Source organism: Penicillium verrucosum (assembly GCF_028828655.1).
Source record: "Penicillium verrucosum strain IBT 35672 chromosome Unknown utg000004l_segment0_segment0, whole genome shotgun sequence".
Lineage (NCBI taxonomy): Eukaryota > Fungi > Ascomycota > Eurotiomycetes > Eurotiales > Aspergillaceae > Penicillium > Penicillium verrucosum.
Window position 1 is genome coordinate 149,071 of NW_026643213.1, and position 20,995 is coordinate 170,065.

General features: G+C 49.4%; 8 protein-coding genes across 8 annotated transcripts; 4 read left to right on the forward strand and 4 right to left on the reverse strand.

Moving 5' to 3' along the window:
* Positions 1-208: 208 nt before the first annotated feature.
* On the forward strand, positions 209-1,503 carry N7516_009541 (uncharacterized protein; the record flags this gene model as incomplete). Its single annotated transcript, XM_057222260.1, has 2 exons — positions 209-574; positions 664-1,503. 2 exons carry the CDS (start codon positions 209-211, stop codon positions 1,501-1,503), a joined length of 1,206 nt encoding a protein of 401 aa, XP_057069481.1.
* Positions 1,504-4,160: 2,657 nt separating this feature from the next.
* On the reverse strand, positions 4,161-4,838 carry N7516_009542 (glutathione S-transferase family protein; the record flags this gene model as incomplete). The annotated part of the gene is made up of 1 exon (XM_057222261.1): positions 4,161-4,838. The coding sequence occupies one exon, from the start codon at positions 4,836-4,838 to the stop codon at positions 4,161-4,163; it is 678 nt and encodes a 225-aa protein (XP_057069482.1).
* Positions 4,839-5,543: 705 nt separating this feature from the next.
* On the forward strand, positions 5,544-5,831 carry N7516_009543 (uncharacterized protein; the record flags this gene model as incomplete). Its single annotated transcript, XM_057222262.1, has 1 exon — positions 5,544-5,831. The coding sequence occupies one exon, from the start codon at positions 5,544-5,546 to the stop codon at positions 5,829-5,831; it is 288 nt and encodes a 95-aa protein (XP_057069483.1).
* Positions 5,832-6,303: 472 nt separating this feature from the next.
* N7516_009544 (uncharacterized protein) lies at positions 6,304-7,029 on the reverse strand (the record flags this gene model as incomplete). Its single annotated transcript, XM_057222263.1, has 1 exon — positions 6,304-7,029. The coding sequence occupies one exon, from the start codon at positions 7,027-7,029 to the stop codon at positions 6,304-6,306; it is 726 nt and encodes a 241-aa protein (XP_057069484.1).
* Positions 7,030-7,497: 468 nt separating this feature from the next.
* N7516_009545 (SDA1 family protein) lies at positions 7,498-9,966 on the reverse strand (the record flags this gene model as incomplete). Its single annotated transcript, XM_057222264.1, has 4 exons — positions 7,498-9,370; positions 9,429-9,716; positions 9,791-9,826; positions 9,920-9,966. The coding sequence occupies 4 exons, from the start codon at positions 9,964-9,966 to the stop codon at positions 7,498-7,500; spliced, it is 2,244 nt and encodes a 747-aa protein (XP_057069485.1).
* Positions 9,967-10,451: 485 nt separating this feature from the next.
* Positions 10,452-11,472, reverse strand: N7516_009546 (40S ribosomal protein uS7; the record flags this gene model as incomplete). The annotated part of the gene is made up of 4 exons (XM_057222265.1): positions 10,452-10,654; positions 10,711-10,825; positions 10,897-11,080; positions 11,339-11,472. 4 exons carry the CDS (start codon positions 11,470-11,472, stop codon positions 10,452-10,454), a joined length of 636 nt encoding a protein of 211 aa, XP_057069486.1.
* Positions 11,473-12,345: 873 nt separating this feature from the next.
* Positions 12,346-18,414, forward strand: N7516_009547 (putative AMP binding domain protein; the record flags this gene model as incomplete). The annotated part of the gene is made up of 6 exons (XM_057222266.1): positions 12,346-12,405; positions 12,462-12,484; positions 12,622-16,484; positions 16,536-16,745; positions 16,800-17,403; positions 17,460-18,414. 6 exons carry the CDS (start codon positions 12,346-12,348, stop codon positions 18,412-18,414), a joined length of 5,715 nt encoding a protein of 1,904 aa, XP_057069487.1.
* A 526-nt stretch (positions 18,415-18,940) lies between these two features.
* Positions 18,941-20,909, forward strand: N7516_009548 (sulfatase family protein; the record flags this gene model as incomplete). The annotated part of the gene is made up of 5 exons (XM_057222267.1): positions 18,941-19,066; positions 19,130-19,979; positions 20,032-20,249; positions 20,309-20,470; positions 20,547-20,909. 5 exons carry the CDS (start codon positions 18,941-18,943, stop codon positions 20,907-20,909), a joined length of 1,719 nt encoding a protein of 572 aa, XP_057069488.1.
* Between the last annotated feature and the right edge of the window lie 86 nt (positions 20,910-20,995).

Sequence of the window (20,995 nt, forward strand, 5' to 3'; positions counted from 1 at the left end):
AGGTCTTATCTACCTCTAGATCTCCAAATATCAGAGTCAGCACTAGCCCTATTCAGGGTCTATCCCAGTTACACCAATCAGCTGAAACCAATGACACGAAGCCTTCCCGAGGTTATCTAAGGTGAAAGCTGACAGCCCAAAGAAAATTCACCCTTCTACTCCGTACCCTGTCTTGTATCTGTTATGGATTGTCCTCTCACCATTCACCATGAGGAATCGCGTGTTTCTAGGCTCTCCGAACCGGCATAAATATGTCCTGGTGGCCGCGATACTGACCCTCTTCATTCTTTTCAAGTCCGTGCCCACGCCAACATCTAGGCTTGACCCCCGCAATGAGAATTCAAACGGGGAAGACCGACCACAATATCTTCACCAGTCTACATTTCGCGCGAACCCAGACTATGAATATGAGATCAACCTGTCCAATGCCCTACGCACCATGGAGATAGAAAGAAAAATGCACCCTGATGAGGACGCGACAGACACACTGTGGCAGATTATGCTACCAGGTGTCAACGAGCGAAGCGATGATTCAATCCAATTCGAACAAAAGAACTCGGAATGGAAATACAACGTAAGACTAATAACGACCTCAACCACTTATGTTTCTCGTAATTAAATACCAACTTGATAACCACTGCAACTGACTTTATTATTTTAAAGCTCGTTCAAGCCGACTGGGCGGACAAATTCATTTTCGAGACTCTGGAATCCATCCCAGACATCGCCCGACTCTACAAATCATACCCACACTCCGTCCACCGGGGCGATCTTCTCCGCTACTTGATTCTATGGTACTATGGCGGCTACTACGCAGATATCGACGTATATCCCGCACGAAGCATCAAATCTTGTCCCTCACTACACGATTCCATTTTCAAAGACAACACCATCAACGCAAATATCTCGCTAGTCGTGGGGATCGAGATCGACGAGCCCTTCGCATCGCCACAGAAGATGCGCGACTGGCACTGGGCGCGACGCTACGGCTTCATCCAGTACACGATGTATGCGCCACAACGGTTCAGTCCGCTACTGAGGGAGATCATCGTCCGTGTCCTGTCACATACGAAGAAGCGAGTTGACGGGAGTCATTTCTGGAGTGGGAAATACAACGAAATGGATACGCTGGAGATCACCGGTCCGGGCGTATTTACAGATGCGATTCTCGACGTGCTATCGGAAACATTGCCATCGACGCATCGATTAGTTCAGCAGTCTGCGGATGCGGACGCTAAGTTCTCATCTTCGGCTTCGTCTATGCAGCGTGTGACGTGGGCTCCTTTCCACGGGATTCAAGAACCGGTCTGTGTTGAGGGCCCCGAAGCGAAGGCCGGAAAGCTCCTGGGAGGGCTGTGTGTTCTACCGGTCAATGCTTGGGGTAATGGACAGCGGCATTCTGGATCGGAGGACTTCAATAGTCAGCATGCTTGTATTAACCATCGGTTTGGGGGAACCTGGAAACCTTGGAAACAGAGCTGGCAGAAGTATCTCTTTGGTTGAGAGGATATGACTTGAATGTTTACACATGGCGTTCCGGGGTACAGTACATGGCGTTTCACGGTATCTTCCAATTCATTTGTTCTCGAGGATTGATACAATCAAGGTCTTTGTTCTTCATGCTGATATCCTATCTTATAAAAGTAAACCTAGCATTCTAATATATAGTATCTCGACTAGGAGCCTTGCATGAGGCATATGCATTAGGCGACCATGCATGATGTACCTACATGTACATAACATCCATGTATATAACTAACTTGCTCTTTTCTCCCTTTTTCTACTATCCTCTAGTTTATGGAATAATTTATGGAAGAGGGAGGAGGAATAGTCTGAGATGTACCAACCCTCCAGGGTCACATATAAGTCACATGCAAGTATAAAGTAGTGCCCAGGTGTATAATGCTCTTGTTTTAGTTTGTCCTCTTCCTTTTCCTCTTCCGAGTACAAAGAGCTTAAAAAGGCTCTCATCACCGCTGCAGGCACTGGTTATGCTCCAGGCACTGGTGATGTTGCCGGTGCTGTTTATGCACACCAAGCAAGGTCTAGGTTCAACTAGTGATGGTGTTCAGAGACAATTGTACACTTGGCCTTCTATGTCACAGATAGTATCCTCAGTTCCCAGACTAAATGCGAGGGATGAAGGTAATATGGATGATCAAAGCTTTCTTAGTTGCGCCTTTACCGGTGGGAGTTCATCAAGGACGTTCTTTTGGTTTATACCTAGGTAGATAGATCTCTTAGGTTTATAGACTACTATAACATCCCTCGTTGAACCGACACAGTACTTCGTAACCAAGAATAATAAGAAGCAATAGTGACAGCTATTTGACTGTGATTGATATTTGAAAAACCTTGGTTCCCCTCCCCCCATAGCTAGTGAAGGCCATAGGCCCTAGAAGGAAGGGTCTGGATAGATAGTACTCGCGGTGAGGCAGACTTGTTGATGTGTCGTTGTTTAGGCCCACTAGCCCCGTGGGACTTCAAGGGGGTAGCTGGGCGGTCCTCCACAAATTCTAAGGTGATTTGGTAGGAATTCGATGAGCGCTTCCGCTTCCTCAATGGCGAGGCCCAATTTCGGGATCAGCGACTGGAGAGTAGTCTATGGGGAGTGCCCCCCACAGACTTGGGGGTTTCCTCGCTTATATTTATTCAAATATCAGCATTGTGGCTGAGGGATGACCTGGCACAGCTGTCAGTTGATATTCACATCTCAGTAGTTAATGGGGTCTCGCAAATTCTGTTGCAATGAAGGCATAGGGGGATTGAGAGTGTATATCGATGGAAGCTTGGATTTCCATCAGCCATAGAGCCACTCAGACCGGCCATGCTGGCTTTGTCGAGTGGTCCGCTCGTACAAGTAGGAGTTTGGTGTTGTATATGAAGTAGAGGAAGCACTACACAAGACACGGCCATCAACAGAAGATGAGACTTACTGGAGTTTCGTTACTCTCAGCCATTGTTGCAAAAAGAAGAAAAACACCTGTAGGAAGGCCGCATCCTTATCTACTAAAGTCCCAAAGACAGTCCGGACCACGTGGTTCGAGAAGCCATGGGAATGGACACCAGTCACTACCACCAGGCTAGTGATGGCACATCAAAAGATATCTGAGATTATTCCTCTTCAATCGTATTTCCACCATATGACCAGTGTGTATCCATCCGCTGGCCAAGCGTCTATCACGACAACTTGCCTGAAAGTCCAACACTATAATCATCACCGTTTGGGATACTAGGGAATAGGCTGTTCGTTATGGACACTCTCCTAGGTTATACCTAGTTATATAGGCGAAGTGTTACTCAATATATACCATCTATGAATCAAGTTTTCATTCATGTCAGTCCCTTGCTCAATGGACCACATGATGATCCACGTAGATCAAGAAGAAGAAACAGAGATAGATGAAGGTGTTGAATTTATCTACCGCCATAGGGTCTTTTATGCTCCATGAGGACAAAGAGAGGTCTGAAAAGCAAGCAAAGCCTCACTGCATCACTCTCTCGCTGCTTGATGCATGTGGACCACAATACCCCTCATGTCGCCTTCAGCTCGCCAAACTTCAATAAGCAGAGTTGTGGATGAGAGTGAAAGATAAGTCCAGGGCTGTTATGGATGTTTAGGCAAGTGCACGCTCTTTCCTTGAGGAACTTCAAGGCAGGCACGGCTAACGTCAACCCCGAGCTCTTTCCTTTACTTCTCTCTTACTTCCATAAAAACAACAACCCATTTTTAGATCTAGCAGGCTTTGGGGGATAACGGAAAGGTGCATTACGGTGTCCACTATAGACATCTAGAAGGTCTGCAGGCGATCATACTGGACTTTCTCCACTCCCGTCGAGACTGAAGAATGCTCTGTATCTCCGATACATCACGGGATTTATAGAAGGTTCTAAGCATCCAGGGAGTGGTTTGATGGGTGAAGAAACAAACTGTGAGATTTGGGTAGTGGAGCCTATCAAATGAAGTCCGGGGAGAGTGGAGAAGAGAGTTTCAAGTGGAAACGATGTAGACGCTGTCTGTTTCTAGCCCCCGAGGTGTCTCTAGTAGCAGAACTAGTAACGAAACAAGAAAAACGCCATCGGTATAAAAGATAATATGTATTTGGATTCAATCAAGCCCTCGCCTTCTACCTAGGAACTTCGTCCGCCATCACATTGTCTTATTTCCTTTCCGCAGCAGCCGCGGCCATTGCCTTGGCATCAATAGTCTTGGCAACACCCGGACGAGCCTTGATACGGTTCAACCAGGAATTAACATGCGGGAAGTTCTTCTCGAGATCTATTTCCTTCGACCAGAAAAGCCCAGCTACCTCAAACCACGGCATAAAAGCAGCATCAACATAGCTGTACCTGCCGCCAACGAGATACTCCTTGTTCTGGAGGGTTCGGTCGAGCACGCCGGAAACACGACGGATCTCGTTCATATAGCGCTCGACAGCACTGGGCACCTTCTCGGGATGGTAGATCGCAAACCAGGCGGCCTGCCCAAAGTACGGTCCCTGGCCGGACATCTGGTAGTGTAGCCACTGCTTGCTTTCGTAGTACTCCTTTGAGCCGGTGGGGAAGCTGATGGTGTGTTCCTTGTCGTATGTGTCCACCAGGTACTCGAGGATGGCGCCGGATTCCCAGATGGTGATTCCGGTGTTCGGATCCTCGAGGGCGGGAACGCGACCGTTAGGATTGATAGACTCGTAAGGTTCCTTCTTTACGTCGGCCATATCGACCAATTTGGGCTCGTAGGGAAGCTTGAGCTCCTCCAGAATCATGAGGACCTTCCAGGGATTAGGTGCGCCGGCGTGGCCCTTGAGGGTCCAGAGAGTGATGGTTTTGAGAGACATAGCGAGTAAATTAATGATTGAGTGGGAGGAAGATAGTTTGATATAGAGACATCAAGGATCGAGGATTGGTCTGCTTATAAGTACTGCAATGGTGGGAACGTTAGGACATGAATTACTCAGCTCGGAACCCAGAAGACCGAACAGTTAGTTGTCTTGTCAGCTAGGCCTCAAGCTAAACAGCACAAACATATACAAACAAACTATACAAACAAAAGTTTCCCCAGAGCACGGGTACTAGTTAGTTAGTACTATGTGACTAGGTAGTACCTAGGAGGCATTGGTCCCGAGACCATCACCACCGCAGTCTAAGATGACCTGCTCAGCCTAACCTTCCAAGGTTGGAACCTTCCAGAGCACCTGGGCACCTGCATGACTTGAGCATTACTAAGCATGGCCTGTTACACCCCAATCGGGCATCGGCCTAAAATTCAGTACATACTCTGCATATGTAGGTAATTAATAGCATGACCTGGAATGAAAATGCAGTCCGGTATATAACCCATGGATCACGATGATTTACTTTACTCCGTAAACAGAAGCGGCGATAGAATGGAAGTAGAAAGTCAATTAGCTACTAGTTAGTACATATACGGATGTGTATATAGTTATATATAGTTAACTACTACAAACTATATATTACCTAGTTACATATCTCTTCTTTCTACTTCACACTTTTCATCTCTAAAATACCTATACATCGAGACTATGGCCTCCAGTGACACTTGGATAAATCCTCTCGTTCGATATCGAATAAATCGAGACTCGCTCAAGCAAGACATGCCAGAAGATCCAGATATTGAGTTGGGACAGCTTATTGACATTGATACTGATTTCGGCGCTACCTTGAAGGATAACATTAACGTTGTCAACAATGATAACTATCGTATGGGCAAAAAGAAGGCTGTTTTGGTACTATCAGATAATAATCCTCCTCTCCGACTTCCGAGACTTTTGAAGATTCGAGTATACTGGGCAAGATTGCTAGGTTGGTGATTTGGAATACTATAGGACTATATTTCGGGACGGAGGGATATATTCCACGTCTAATACTTGTGACCGTTCTTTTATATATATAATTAATCTCGTTCATTGGTTGCTTGATCTTTTGTCTACTATTTATTTCAGTCTTAGTTTAAGAGTGACTGGCTCAGTGGATACTTACACTGAGTATTTTCCAGGTGCTAGCATGACATCTACCCCCGCTATTGGTAGCTACAAGCCTGATTAGTAGAATCTAAAAGTATGAAACAACGGCCTTGATAAATCACATTCACTGCTCTGCAGGTGAAAAAAAAAGATATGATACAAGACAATATGGTACAGCATGGAACAACAGGGGGTATAATAAAAGTCTGGTAAAAGAGACCAAGCCGATTCCAGGCCCCGGGAACAAGCAAAGAAAATAAAAGATCATGCCATGCAGTGGCTCATAACAGAAGGAAAACGAGAAGTGAGAACCAACAGTCTAAGCACCGTACATCCGCACATCCTCTGCATCAACTTCCTCACGCCGGCGGAGGAACGTAGCTTCCTCGAAATCATCCATCTCCATAGTGGGCTGTTCAACCTTGGTCTGACGCACAGCAAGAATACGTCGGCTCTGGCCCAAGTTTGGAGACAAGATGGTTCGTCCATATGAGTTCTCGCGCATGGGTGCGCCGAAATTGTTGAATGATTCATCAGCGTCCTCATCGACAAGAATATCACGATCTAATTCCAAGCCCCGCTTTTGACCACCCAAAGGCAATGACACAGTCGAGTCCTGGCTGCTTGATGGGATTGAGTATTCGTCACCATCGTCGGTGACGAGGTAGTCATCGTGGCTGAAGGAGGATTTACCAGCCCCAGAAAACGGCGGCAGCTCAGAAGGTCTGCTGCCATGGTAAGGTTGGGCGCTAGGGGTCTGAGCGACAGGTGCATGGAGTGGGGCCTTTTGTTCTGCGTTGGACATGTGGGTTCTATAACCATCTGCGACAGATTTCCGGACTCGCATTCCAACGGACAGAAGTGAGGATTGAACTTTGGCAGGCACGACAGGGTGAGCAGAGAATGTTTCTGCGGCGTAATGGTGGTGATGCGATACTGTAGGTGTATCTGAAGACACTGGCTCCGAGGCAGATGTGAAGAAGGTTGTGATAGGAGGTTGGAAGCGACGACGCTTCGACAAGTCGGTGCTAGGTAGGATGGGCATTTTGGAATAGGGGTTTGGGATACTCCCGGGGAGATATGTCGTTTGAATAGATTTGAGGTAAGTGATTTCAGATCTCATGGGAGTATTCTCTCTAAATGCGTAGGGAGTGACGTAGTGGAATGTGCAAAGGAGAAGAAAAAGGGAAAAAGGAAATTCGAGGGCTGCTCGGGCAACGGGACCGCCACTTAACGCGGTACGCGTTGATCGCAGATTACCACCCCACTTTACATCGCGTCTTAGAGCCAATCTACTACTTTGAATTAGTGGATTTCTTTATACAAAGATACTGTTGTACTAGTCTTTCAAAGTAGTCTTTCTATACTGAGGTACTAGTTGAATTCGAATGTAGTGGTAAAACCATGCTCACGAGGGTAGTATATGCTCTTTATAATCTATCCTGCAAGCCTGCAACAAAAGTAATGTACTGTATATAACAAATCATTATTTTTAAGGGACATAAAAGGCCTATCACTGGCCAACGTTTCCTCTGCGTCCACCTCTCTTGCCACGGTCGACATGAGCCCGAAGCACAGCACGGGTCTCCACCAAACTTCTCTTGTTCTTGCTACGCGCCTTACCCAGCGTCATGAGGAAGTTCTTCTTGCGAGCCTTCTCCTTGTTGGTAGTACTCTTTCCTTGCTCCTCCTTGCGTTCCTTGCGACGAGCCTCCTTACTCATATGTTCAGAGCGGTCAGCCTTGCCCTCCTTGGCGTGGGCAATACGTTCCTCACGAGTGGCCTTGGCGGCAGATAGGGCAGCAAGACCCTCAATCTCGCCAGCGGTCAATGGGTCATCGGTATGGCGGGAGGTCCACGGGGCAGCGACGCGGCCCTTGTTGCCTGGAAGAGTGGCCTCAGCTGCTGCCTGGGCGCGAAGCTCCGTAAGTTTGGCGAGATCAGCGGGTGTGAGAATGCGGGTGGTGGCCAGTTTCATGAAATCGATGGCCTTGTCGGCATCCACTTGTTTTTCGGTGTCCTTCTTGGCCTCTTCTTCCTGCTTGGCCTTCTTGGATGCTGGCTTGCCTTCATCCTCGGAGTCGCTCAGTACAATTTCAACATCTTCCTCCACATTGATCCATTCTCCATCAATATCACTGTCCTCGTCATCTTCGACGTTCCAGGCTGCCCAGTTGGCTTCCTCATTCTCCTCTTCGTTATCTTCGGCATCGGATGGAAGACCATTCTCGATGTTCTTCTTGCGGCGCTCCTCGTCTTTCCACTTGGCCAAGAGTTCCAGGCCCTCAATTTCGCCAGCCGCCTGCTCACCGTAACGTCTCTCTTGTCTGTCGCCAGCGCGCAGACTCATTGCGGCCTCCTTGCCACGGTCACGCTTCTTCAGCATCTGCGCACCAACATCACGGTAAAGACTGAGGAGACCCTTGGAGGCCATCATGACACCCTTATCCTTACTCTTCTTGTACATGACAAGATCCTGCAACAGAGTCTCTTCAATAGCCAAAGGCTGTCGAGCACAAATTTCACGAATGGCATTCAGACCAGCTGTCGCAACTTCACCTGCAGATGCTTCGGACACGAACTCGTTTGCAATCTTCTGAACTAGAGGCTCAAGGACATCAGGGGGTACCAATTCATGGGAGGCCTGGGCCAGGGATGCCAAAAATGAAGTCACGGAAGGTTGGCGTGGTGTAAGGAACTTTTGGAAGTAAGAGTAGAGCGGCATGATGTGCAACTTGTGCAAGCCGACCAGGCGGGAGACCAGCTGGAGCACTTGGAGCTTTTGCTCCAAATTCAACTTGGACTTGCCGTTCTGGAGATGCTTGAAGAACATGTTATCCGCGAATCCCTGGGGATCGTGCAGCAAATGAAGCGCGGAGAAGTTGAGAGGAGCAGGGTTGCCCTTCTTGCGCTCCTTGTTCCTGACCGCTTTGATGGCCTTTTCGGCGACACGGGCCTTCTTTCTGGTCTTCTTGTTGATGGTAAGTTGGTGCTTAACCTGGCCAACATTGACGTCTTCGTCACTGTCTTCATCCTCCAATTCCTCGCGCTCCTTATCGCCGCCCAAGAAGAAACGGACTCCACCGATGATGACCTTCTCATTTTGGGACAAGGCTGCCTCCTTCATGATTTCAACAGCCTTAGCCTCGGTCCAGATTTGGCGCTTCCATAGCTCTCTGGTGATTTTGATTGCCCACAGGCCTTTAGCCGATGTGCGGTCTGATGTGACCAAGTTGAATAGAACGGTTTGCATAGTTCGGTTCAGCTTGTGGTTAGTGGTCTTTGAATTTGCAGTTCGCAGCTCAGAGAGAATTTTCTGGAAGAGCAGAGCGCGCAGGGTCTTGCTAGGTGTCGAGATGAGGAGGGGGAAGAGAGTGTGGAGTAGTCTGGAGTAGCGGTTAGAGTCAAAAGTAGGGAAGTAATGAGAGTAGGGGGTCTTCGTACGTTGCTGAATCCAAAAGATCCTTCTTTTTCAAGAGCACCAAACTTCCAACCAGCTTCTCCCGCAACTCTGTCTCCAACACCAAGTGGTGCTGCATGAGCATGTCAATGAGCTGTTGCGGGAAGTCCTTACAGATCCCCGGATAGCAGTCGGCCACATGGGAAATGAAGTCAATGAGGTCCCGAAGAGAGATCACACCGGTATCCGTAGCGGATGAGGGTGCCGCCATGAAAATCTCACGGTGGGATTCATATTGGTAGTGTTGGGCGCGGAAATCCTCGATATAAGACCTGAATAGCGCAAAGCGGGAATTAGCCCACGGTCGAGTGCAATAGATCATGGAAAATCTCCTGGTATAACTTACTTGGGATCCCTGCGAATCTTGTGTTGTAAATTGGGCCTGCAAATCGCAAAGAAAAACAGGTTAGCATCACGGACTGAAGCCTCTGATCGATTGATCATGGGCGCACCCGTTCAGACAAGATATACATACAGGTCAGCCTCGACCTTTTCCAAGGCTCCAAGCTTTCTTTTCACCATTTTGACGGTGGTAATAAGAATGTGGTGGTTGGGAAAGGGTATGTTGGAGGTCCGAAACTTTTTTTTCTCCGTATTCTCCGTATCGATAAGCGATGGAAAATCTCAACCTTGGCAATTATCTGATTTGGCTAGAACACTATCAAAATATTTCAAGTTGTAAATATTGAAGACATTAGATATTGGATCATTTATTACATTCTACATTCTGTTGCTAGATCCTTTCAAAAACGAGAAAAAAAGAAATTTTTTTCTTTTTAGGAAATAGGCCTTTACGACCCAAGGTCTTCATGATCGCATCACAACTACAAAGAAAGCCGTCCGAATGCGTTGCGTTCCCTTTTAAGATCGTGCTTCCTCCTTGACTGTATCACATTATGTACAGCCTTGCAGATGCATGCGAATCCACTGAATCCCGGTTAAAACCCCGTCCACTCCAGTATACGCAAACAGAGGACCAAACGGAGAACAAATCCAACACAACCCCTTTACCGGTTGCTCTTGGCAACACGCTCGAGCTCGTCCTTCTTCTTGATAGCGTAGGAGTTGGAAGAACCCTTGGCGGCGTTGATCAGCTCCTCAGCAAGGCACTCAGCAATGCTCTTGATGTTGCGGAAAGAGGCCTCGCGAGCACCGATGGTGAGCAGAGAGATGGACTGGTTCACGCGACGGAGGGGAGACACATCGACGGCTGGAACGGAGTTAGCATTTAAAATAAGTGGCGAGACAAGACTCTATTTCACATACCCTGGCGACGGACGGTACCCTGGCTACCGATACGGGTGGAGTCCTCACGGGGACCGCAGTTGACAATGGCGTCAACGGCGACCTGGAGAGGGTTCTGGTCGGTCATGATGTGGACCTGCAGAATTGAGGATTAGTGTCTGAATTGGATAGTTGAATGGTTGAATTGGTCGTCGGAGTAGCACATACGATCTCGAAAGCGTGAGCGACAATGCGGACAGCGAGGAGCTTCTTTCCGTTGTTGCGGCCGTTCATCATGAGAGAGTTGGTGAGACGCTCGATGATGGGGCACTGAGCCTTGCGGAAACGCTTGGCGGCATAGCGACCGGCAGAGTGGGAGAGGTAGACGGGGGAGCGGATCTGGACGTAGTCGCTATGATGGCGGGTCAGCACCTCTGTAAACCTGATAGTCGCGCAATTGTCGGTCCTCGTGTGCGCTGTGGATTTCCTGCTGTGTGCGAAGAGAAAACCAGTCCCATATCGTGTTGTGTTTCCTCCGATACAGAATTTCGATATCCCCCTTCAAGTTGTCGAAAAAAAGTCTTGCCATTCCACCAATTCAACTCGTCTTTTCTTCTCACACACAACAGGAATTCACTCGGCGCATAGAGGACCTGATAGAAAGACTCACGTCAGGGAAATATCCCGGATCTCGACATCATCGTAGCTCCACTTGTTGAACAGCTTGATGCTGCCCTGCTCGGCCAGAACCTCCTTGGGCAGGACAGGGAAGGCGGCGACCTCGACGTCCCCGTTGTCGGACATGTTGACTGTGCGGGAGGGGTTCGTGGGAAAATGACCGGGTTGTCGTTGGTGGTTGAACGTCGATGAGGTTCCGGGTATCCAAGAAAGAAATTGGTGTGACTCGCTTAGGTTGTGCGGGGGTCATGTGATTAGGGTAGGCTGAGAGTGGAGACCTGAATTTTGCCTTGTGGCCTTGTGGCCTTGTAGCCTTACTGCCTGAATAATCAAACTTTATTATGATCAGCAACTGGCACCGGGGAAAACCAAATACTCACAGCCTTATATTGATCACATTGCTTGTCTACTAATGCTACTGAACCCTACGAGGATTTGATTCAATATCAATCCTAGTATGTGCAATTGGAGACAAAATACTCCATCTACATACAAAAACCTAGTCCCGAATTGGTGTAAGCCTCATTTCTAGTAGTTCCGAGCCTGGACTAAGACACGCGATACACCCAAGTCAGACAGTACCTGAGCAACCACAATTTTCATCGGAACTCAATGTAATAGGCTTTCATGGTATAGATGTACAGCATAGCATATGGTCTTCCTGTTCTATATATAACTGAGACAGCCATACCTGTATGGAGGTATAGTCTCCATCGCATGTCTCGGCTCGCCTGACCGCCTTACCGGGTGACGTTGCGGGTATCTTGCGCGGAGACTAGAGGAGACACGACGGATTGACTGTTGTTCGACTTGCTCCGTACACCCCGGTAAATACGATTTGCCGCTATCAGGGCTGCACTTGGCAAATTCACCACCCCTCTCCTGCGCCCTCGAGACGCTCATTGCGATGAGGTGTTCTTGACTTCGTACCACCCCCAATCCCTCCCCCGCGCTTTTGATACGTTCCCCCGAATTGAGGCTTTCCGACCCTCCTTCCAAATGGCGGAAGAGTCTCCCGAGATCCAGGCCGCTTTGCGGAACCTAGATCGCGAATTGGAGGTATGTACACTCTGTGCACTTATTGTATCCTTTTGCTCATGCATGATCCATGACAGGAGGGCGACATCACCGAGAAAGGGTAAGCGACTTGCCTAGATACAACCATCCCAAGCCATAGGCAGTATCACGACCCAATTGTTCCGTGTCATAGATACGGTTTCTTTCGACAAGGGCTGTTCGGACCAGCAGACACATTGAAAAACTAACAACAAGAAGATACCAGAAGCGACGTACGGTCTTACTCTCGCAATATTTCGGTCCCAACAAGCCCCTTGAGATCAATCAACAGGCCGGTCTTGGCTACGATGCATCCCCAGTCAGCCCTGGAAGGGCCCCGCCGGCCATTTTGAGCGTTCGCCCACCAACTGCCGATTCTTCCCTGCCACACATCGCTTCCCCTATCTACGCTGGCAGTTACAACGGCTCGCAGGGCAGCGGAGGCGTCGGATATACCCAAGGTGCCGGTATACATACGCCAGATCAGTCACAGGCATCGCTAGGGTCTCATAGCAGAGAAGGCATGCTCCAAGCCCATGATCGCGCGCCTTCAGGAAGCTCTTACGACTCCCTATTCCTTCCTAAACCCCCGGTCCCGGTGTCGCAAGGCCAGGATGGCTCCAGAACGGCAACTTTGATGAGTCAGAACTACGCGTTCAACCCGAACTCTCAGCCCGAGTATATGTCTCAGCCCGAGTATACTCAGGAGTACGCCGAGGAGTACGCTCAGGAGTATGCCCCCGCCGAACACGCTCAACCTGAGTATGCGGATGACGGTGTGACACCTTACGATCCAGCATCTGGAGGACCCACGCGACAGTCAACAATGCTTGATTCCCAACAAGGCTACTTCTCCGATTTTGCGGGGCAACAACATGATGATTATAGGGATAGCTATGGCGGTGGCTTCCACCGATATTCTCAGTCCGGGGAAGCCTTTTCGCCAACAGCAAACATGGCCCCGCCATTGATGCCCGCCGCGGCGGATCTTCACCATGGACCGGCTATTGAGCATTTACTTCCCCTCGAACCTCGGGAGATTCCTTTCGCATTGAACGATCCGCACGACAAAAATATCCCCATGTCCAACTTTGACAACCTTCCCACGGTCTTACGGCACCGTGCTCGAGCTCACCCCAAGCAGGCAGCATATTGGGTGCTGGATGCAAAGGGCAAGGAGGTTGCGTCGATAACGTGGGAAAAGTTGTCTAGCCGCGCAGAGAAAGTTGCTCAAGTCATTCGTGATAAGAGTAATCTATATCGCGGAGATCGCGTCGCTCTCATCTATCGCGAAACTGAGATTATCGAGTTCGCTGTCGCGCTCTTAGGCTGCTTTATTGCAGGAGTTGTCGCCGTGCCTATCAACAGTTTGGATGACTACACAAGTCTGAATATCGTGCTCACCTCGACCCAGGCACACCTGGCTTTGACGACCGAGAACAACTTGAAGAACTTCCAACGCGATATCACAGCACAAAAGCTCAGTTGGCCGCGAGGAGTTGAGTGGTGGAAGACGAATGAGTTCGGCAGTTTCAATCCAAAGAAGAAGGATGATACGCCTGCGCTGCAGGTCCCTGATCTGGCCTATATTGAGTTTGCAAGAGCGCCGACGGGTGATATGCGTGGTGTTGTCATGAGCCACCGGACTATCATGCACCAAATGGCATGTCTGAGTGCGATCATTTCTACAGTTCCTGCGGAGTCAAATGCCAGGCAGTATGGCACTAAGGGAGAGACTATCATCAGTTACCTCGATCCAAGACAAGGAATTGGTATGATCATAGCCATTCTCTTGACCGTTTACGGTGGCCATACGACCGTTTGGCACGAGGACCGGGCGGTAGAAACGCCCGGTTTGTATGCCCATCTCATCACCAAGTACAAGGCATCAGTCATGGCGACCGATTACTCTGGCTTGAAGATCGCCACCTACAACTACCAGCAGGATCCGATGTCGACCAGACATTTCAAGAAGAACTCGGAGCCCAATTTCAGCAGCGTCAAAATCTGTCTCATCGATACCCTTACTCTCGACCCTGAGTTCCATGAAATCCTGGCAGACAGATGGCTTCGTCCAATGAGGAACCCACGGGCTAGAGAAATTGTGGCTCCGATGCTTTGCTTGCCAGAACATGGAGGTATGGTTATTAGTATGCGTGATTGGCTCGGTGGTGAAGAGCGAATGGGATGTGCCTTGACCCATGAAATGGACCCAGCCAGTCGTGATGACGCTAAAAAGGAAGACGAGAGCCTTGCCAAATCTGAGACTAAAACTGGCTTCGGAAGTAGTCTTCTGGGCGGTGGATCACGAGTCTCTACGATCAAGCAGAGCCCCAAGAACGAGCTTAGTGAAGTCCTTCTAGACAAAGAGGCCTTGAAGAGCAATGAAGTGGTTGTACTGGCCATGGGCGAGGATGCGCGAAAGTACGCTAGCAGTATGCCGCATGCTGTACGCGTTGGCGCTTTCGGCTACCCAATTCCCGATGCAACTCTCGCCGTCGTTGATCCGGAGACTAATCTCCTCTGCACGCCAAATGTTATTGGGGAGATTTGGGTTGATTCGCCCTCTCTTTCTGGTGGCTTCTGGGCATTGCCAAAACACACAGAGGCCATCTTCCACGCTCGCCCCTACAAATTCGAAGAGCTCAACCCGACCCCAATACTCGTGGAGCCTGAGTTCCTGCGCACTGGTCTGCTCGGGTGTGTGATTGAGGGCAGACTTTTCATACTTGGTCTCTACGAGGATCGTCTCCGCCAAAAGGTCGAGTGGGTTGAACACGGCCAAGAGATTGTGGAACATCGATACTTCTTCGTTCAACATTTGACTGTTAGCATTCTTAAGAAGGTGCCGAAAATTCATGATTGTACTGCGTTTGATGTCTTCGTCAATGAAGAACATCTTCCGGTCATTGTTTTGGAGTCTTACTCGGCCTCGACGGCGCCAACAACTTCCGGTGGTCCGCCAAGGCAGCTCGACTCGGTTCTCCTTGATTCGCTCGCCGACAGGTGTATGGAGGTGTTGTACCAAGAGCATCATCTGCGAGTGTACTGTGTTCTACTTACAGCCCCAAACAGTCTGCCGCGCGTCACCAAGAATGGCAGACAAGAGGTTGGCAACATGCTCTGTCGCAAGGATTTCGAGTCCGGCATGCTGCAAGCGGTGCATGTCAAGTTTGGAGTTGAACGATCCGTGTTGAATCTTCCCGTCGGTATTGACCCCGAGGGTGGAATATGGTCCCCTACTGCTTTGGCATCAAGACAAGACTTGCTTGCCTATCAAGAAAAGCAATACTCGGGTGTGGATTATCGCGATGTGGTGATGGATGACCGAACTTCTACTCCATTGAATAACTTCAAAACCATTGTCGACCTTCTTCAATGGCGCGTTTCCCGCCAAGCCGAAGAACTGGCTTACTGCTCTATCGATGGTCGTGGAAAGGAAGGAAAGGGCGTCACCTGGAAGAAGTTTGACCTAAAGGTCTCTGCAGTGGCGACCTACCTCAAGAACAAGGTGAAAGTACGACCAGGAGATCATCTTGTGCTGATGTACACCCACTCGGAAGACTACATCTATGCCATTCATGCTGCTCTGTGCTTGGGTGCCGTTGTCATTCCGATGGCTCCTATTGATCAAAACCGTCTTTCAGAGGATGCCCCTGCATTCTTGCACATTATCAGCGACTTCAACGTCAAGGCCATCATCGTCAATACCGAGGTTGACCATGTCATGAGGCAGAAGCTTGTGTCGCAGCACATCAAGCAGTCCGCCCAAGTTCTTCGCATTGGTGTACCTGCTATTTACAACACCACAAAGCCCTCGAAGCAGTCCCACGGATGTCGCGAGCTCGGCTACACTGTGAAGGATACATGGCTCCTGGCCAACCAGCCCGCTCTGATTTGGACTTATTGGACCCCAGATCAACGAAGAATCTCGGTCCAAATTTCCCATGAAACCATCATGGGCATGTGCAAGGTTCAAAAAGAAACCTGCCAAATGACAAGCTCGAGGCCAGTGCTTGGAAGCGTCCGAAGTACCCTGGGTCTCGGATTTCTACACACCTGCCTGATGGGCATTTTCGTCGGTAAGTTTGCTGCTAACCTATAAAGATTTCCATTTTAACGTGTTACCCTAGGTGCACCTACATATCTTGTTTCGCCAGTCGACTTCGCTCAAAACCCAATGACACTCTTCGTGACCCTTGCTCGGTACAAAATCAAGGACACTTACGCCACCAGTCAGATGTTGGACTACGCGATGAGTGCCATGGCTGGGAAAGGCTTCCAGCTTCAGGAATTGAAGAACCTCATGATTTCCGCAGAGGGCCGACCTAGAACAGATATCTGTACGTGTTATCGCCATCACTGCCATATGGAGAAAAACTAATCCGATTACACAGATGGAAAGGTACGCCTACATTTCGCCAACGCCAGCTTGGACCGTACCTCGATCAACGTCATTTACTCCCACGTTCTCAACCCCATGATTACCACACGGTCATACATGTGCATTGAGCCAATCGAGCTATGGCTCGACTTGCGAAGCCTCCGTCAAGGTCTTATCTACCCGGTGGACCCCGATGCCGATCCCACCGCGCTTTTGCTGCAGGATTCGGGTATGGTACCAGTCAACACACAGATTGCTATTGTTAACCCGGAGACCTGCACTCTCGCACATGTTGGAGAGTACGGTGAGATCTGGGTCCAGTCCGACGCTTGCGCTCAGGGATTCTACAAATCAAAGCAAGAATTTGACTCGGAGCGGTTGAACGGCAGAGTTGCAGACGGCGATCCCAGCGTGCCTTATGTCCGTACTGGTGATCTTGGTTTCCTTCACACCGTTACTCGGCCGATCGGTCCTGGCGGCCAGCCAGTTGATATGCAAGTACTGTTCCTCCTTGGCAACATCGGCGAGACCTTCGAGGTCAATGGGCTCAACCACTTCCCTATGGACATTGAAAACTCCGTGGAGAATTGCCACCGCAACATCGTGACTGGAGGATGGTAAGTAAATGGCATTCTTCTCAGATCAGACATAGAGGCTAACATGACATTCTCAGTGCTATTTTCCAAGCCGGTGGCTTGGTTGTCGTCGTTGTTGAGGTTACCCGCAAGGCCTATCTAGCCGCCCTTGTTCCCGTCATTGTTGATGCCATCCTCATGGAGCACCAGGTTGTTGCGGATATTGTCGCATTTGTCTCCCGCGGCGACTTCCCCCGCTCCCGTCTGGGCGAGAAGCAGCGCGGAAAGGTCCTCGCTTCGTGGGTTACGCGGAAGCTGCGAACCATTGCTCAGTTCAGCATTCGTGACCTGGAGGGCGATAGCCCATTTGCGGACCTGCCTCAGCATCGTATGAGCAGAGTTTCCAAGCCTGGAAGCACCATGGGCACCAGCATCCGGCAGTCTACAATGAATCCGGATATCGACGCGGGTGTCCCTCGTTCTCCAGCCGGGGTGACACTGGTGGAGACCAGTCATCCCGCGGCTAGTTATCACGGCGACCGCGCTGGGTCTATGCCGCATGAACTTGGGAGTGCCACTGACAATAGTGTGGCTGCCACTCCTGTCCCGAAGCCTAACCCTGGTGTGCCTCACATCAAGGAGCCACAGTCCGCCACAATTGTAACCGAGTTTGACGATCATCACTATGACACATTGGATTCTACCGCGAGTACCGCCAACGCCGACCGGGATTTCCGGTTCAGTTTTGATATGGCCGACACCCCCGCCCAGTCTCAATCGTATGGGTATCCTAGCGGTGAACACTCCTCGATGGGACGAGAGCCACTTCCTAACCATCAGGGATGGAACCAAAACAATGGTCAGCCTATTGGCACAGCCCATGCTGAGCCAGCACGTCCAGGCACACAGGACAGCGTAAAAGTCGATGATTGGCCCCAAGAAGCTCTCATGTACCAGTCGGCACTAGGTGCAGAAAACGGGCATGACTTCCAACGCAGGGGCAGCAACAATGCTGCACCTCATCGTCAACTACGAGGTTTGAACTTAGATTGAGTGCATGCATTGTAGATTCGAAATGATTTGTTGCCATTGAAACAGCCGCTCATAGCGTGTTTGCTTCCACAGTTCTGATGATTTTTTCAGCATTGCGTCTTCTTCATTCGGTTTATCCCCAATACCTTAGCTCTATGGATCGCAATTTGTACATACCCAGTATATCTTTTCTTTCGAATGTTGTAGATGAAATTCTTTTGATCATTATTATCTCGACCCCCCCCTTTTAACACCATCGATCTAACACCATTGATGTCCGCAAGCTCGCAATCGCCGATCATTTTTATACTCCACCGACTGATCGACTTCCCCTAACTTCCAACCTATCACCAACACGCCGATCATGTACGTTGTACAGCATTACCATGTCCATCTCGATGATCAATAACATGCAATTCTACGGAGAAATCACACAACTCTTTTCTCTTTACTCATGACGCAGTGCTTGAAGACGCCAAAGAATTAAACCGAGGTATATAGCTGCCCCCGGCTCTCCAGCTGAACGAATAATATCAAGTTCGCAGCCATGAATTTACTGGGATTGCTGTTATTGACAACTCTAGCTGTCGCCAAGCAGCCTAATATTCTGTTCGTTCTAACAGACGATCAGGGTAAATATGTGGGTGGCTTAGAGCACATGCCCAAGCTGCAGGTGAGTCTACTCCCATTCCATCCTAGCCAATCCTCCCTCAATCTAATATCTAACACTTTAAAGGAAACCCTTGTTCAACAAGGAACAAGCTACTCCAAACATTTCTGCTCAATCGCACTATGCTGTCCCTCCCGAGCCAACCTCTGGACCGGCCGCATGCCACACAACACGAACGTAACAGACGTCGGACTTCCCTACGGCGGCTATCCAAAGGTCGTCTCAGCCGGCTGGAACGACAACTACCTCCCACTATGGATGCAAGAAGCAGGCTACAACACCTACTACGTGGGCAAGATGTGGAACGCACACACGGAAGACAACTACAACGATCCCTACGTACGAGGGTTCAACGGCTCCGACTTCCTCCTAGATCCGTACACATACCGATACTGGTACGCACGGATGACGCGCAACGGAGCAGCACCAGTCAAGTACGACGGGAAATACTCGACAGACGTGATCTCCGAAAAAGCAGAGGGTTTCATCGACGAGGCAGTTAAACACGAACAACCCTGGATGCTGACAGTAGCGCCGAACGCGCCGCACTCGAATGGGTCTCATGATTCTACGCGGAACGCGAACTGGTTCGGTGAGCCCGAGTTTGCGCCTCGACATGCTGATCTATTTAAGGATGTGCAGGCGCCGCGCGATGAGAGCTTTAATACGCTGATTGAGAATGCGGTTAGCTGGGTACAGAATGTACCTGAGTTGAATCAGACGCATATTGATTATATTGATGAGTTCCAGCGGTGTCGACTGCGGGCTTTGCAGGCTGTTGATGAGATGATTGGGAAGCTTGTTGAGAAGTTGGAGAAAGTCGGGGAATTGGATAATACTTATATCTTCTATTCAACGGACAATGGATATCACCTTGGTCAGCATCGGATGCAGCCTGGGAAGAATTGTGGTTATGGTGAGTTGGTCTTTATTGCCTTAGGTGTGTATAGATATTCTAACTCGCATAGAAACCGATATCAATGTCCCTCTGATTGTTCGAGGTCCTGGTATCGGCAAAAATCAGACACTGGATGCTATCACTTCGCATACGGATCTTGCTCCTACTTTCTTGAATATAGCTGGGACGACTCGAGACGGATTGGATGGTAAGAAGATTCCTACTACTATTGCCGCGAGCACGGCGGACAATAGAACCGAGCATGTTGCCATTGAATACTGGGGATTGGTGAGTAATTCCCATAACAGAAACATAGGAAAAACAACCAGCTAATATTGAATACACAGGCTGTACCAGAAGGAATCTACGGATATGCCAGCGACAAGCTCGACCAAGCACATAGCAGCTACCAGAGAAACACCTACAAGGGTATCCGACTAGTTGCCGATGACTATAGTCTATACTATGCAGTATGGTGCACAAACGAGAAAGAATTCTTCGATCTGAAGGTAAGCCATTATCCTCTGTTATCCTACAGTATATACAGATCCAGATCCAGCAACAAGCCCTAACCCCCTAAAACAGGGCGATCCCCATCAAACCGTGAATCTAGGCACACATCCAGCCAAACACCCCAACTACAAGATTGCGAATCGCGAGCTCCCACAGATAATAGCGCGGCTGGACGCACTGATGCTCGTGCTCAAGTCCTGCGAAGGCGATGCATGTCGATACCCCTGGCGACAGCTGCACCCAGCCGGTAAAGTGAACAGTCTTGCCGATGCGCTGGATTCCGGCTTTGATACCTTCTACGCGAACCAGCCAAAGGTTTCGTTCTCGTCTTGTGAGCATGGGTATATTATTTCGGCGGAGGGGCCGCAGACGTTCAATTCTTATGGGGCCAGTACGAAGAGGGGGTGGGGGTTGGATGAGTTGTTTGGGTGGTGAGCTTCGATTTCTCTAGTGAGTCTGGTCTTTTATGGCTTGACATGTGTTGGAGATATCTGTTGATATGCCATAAATCGCGGCATTGA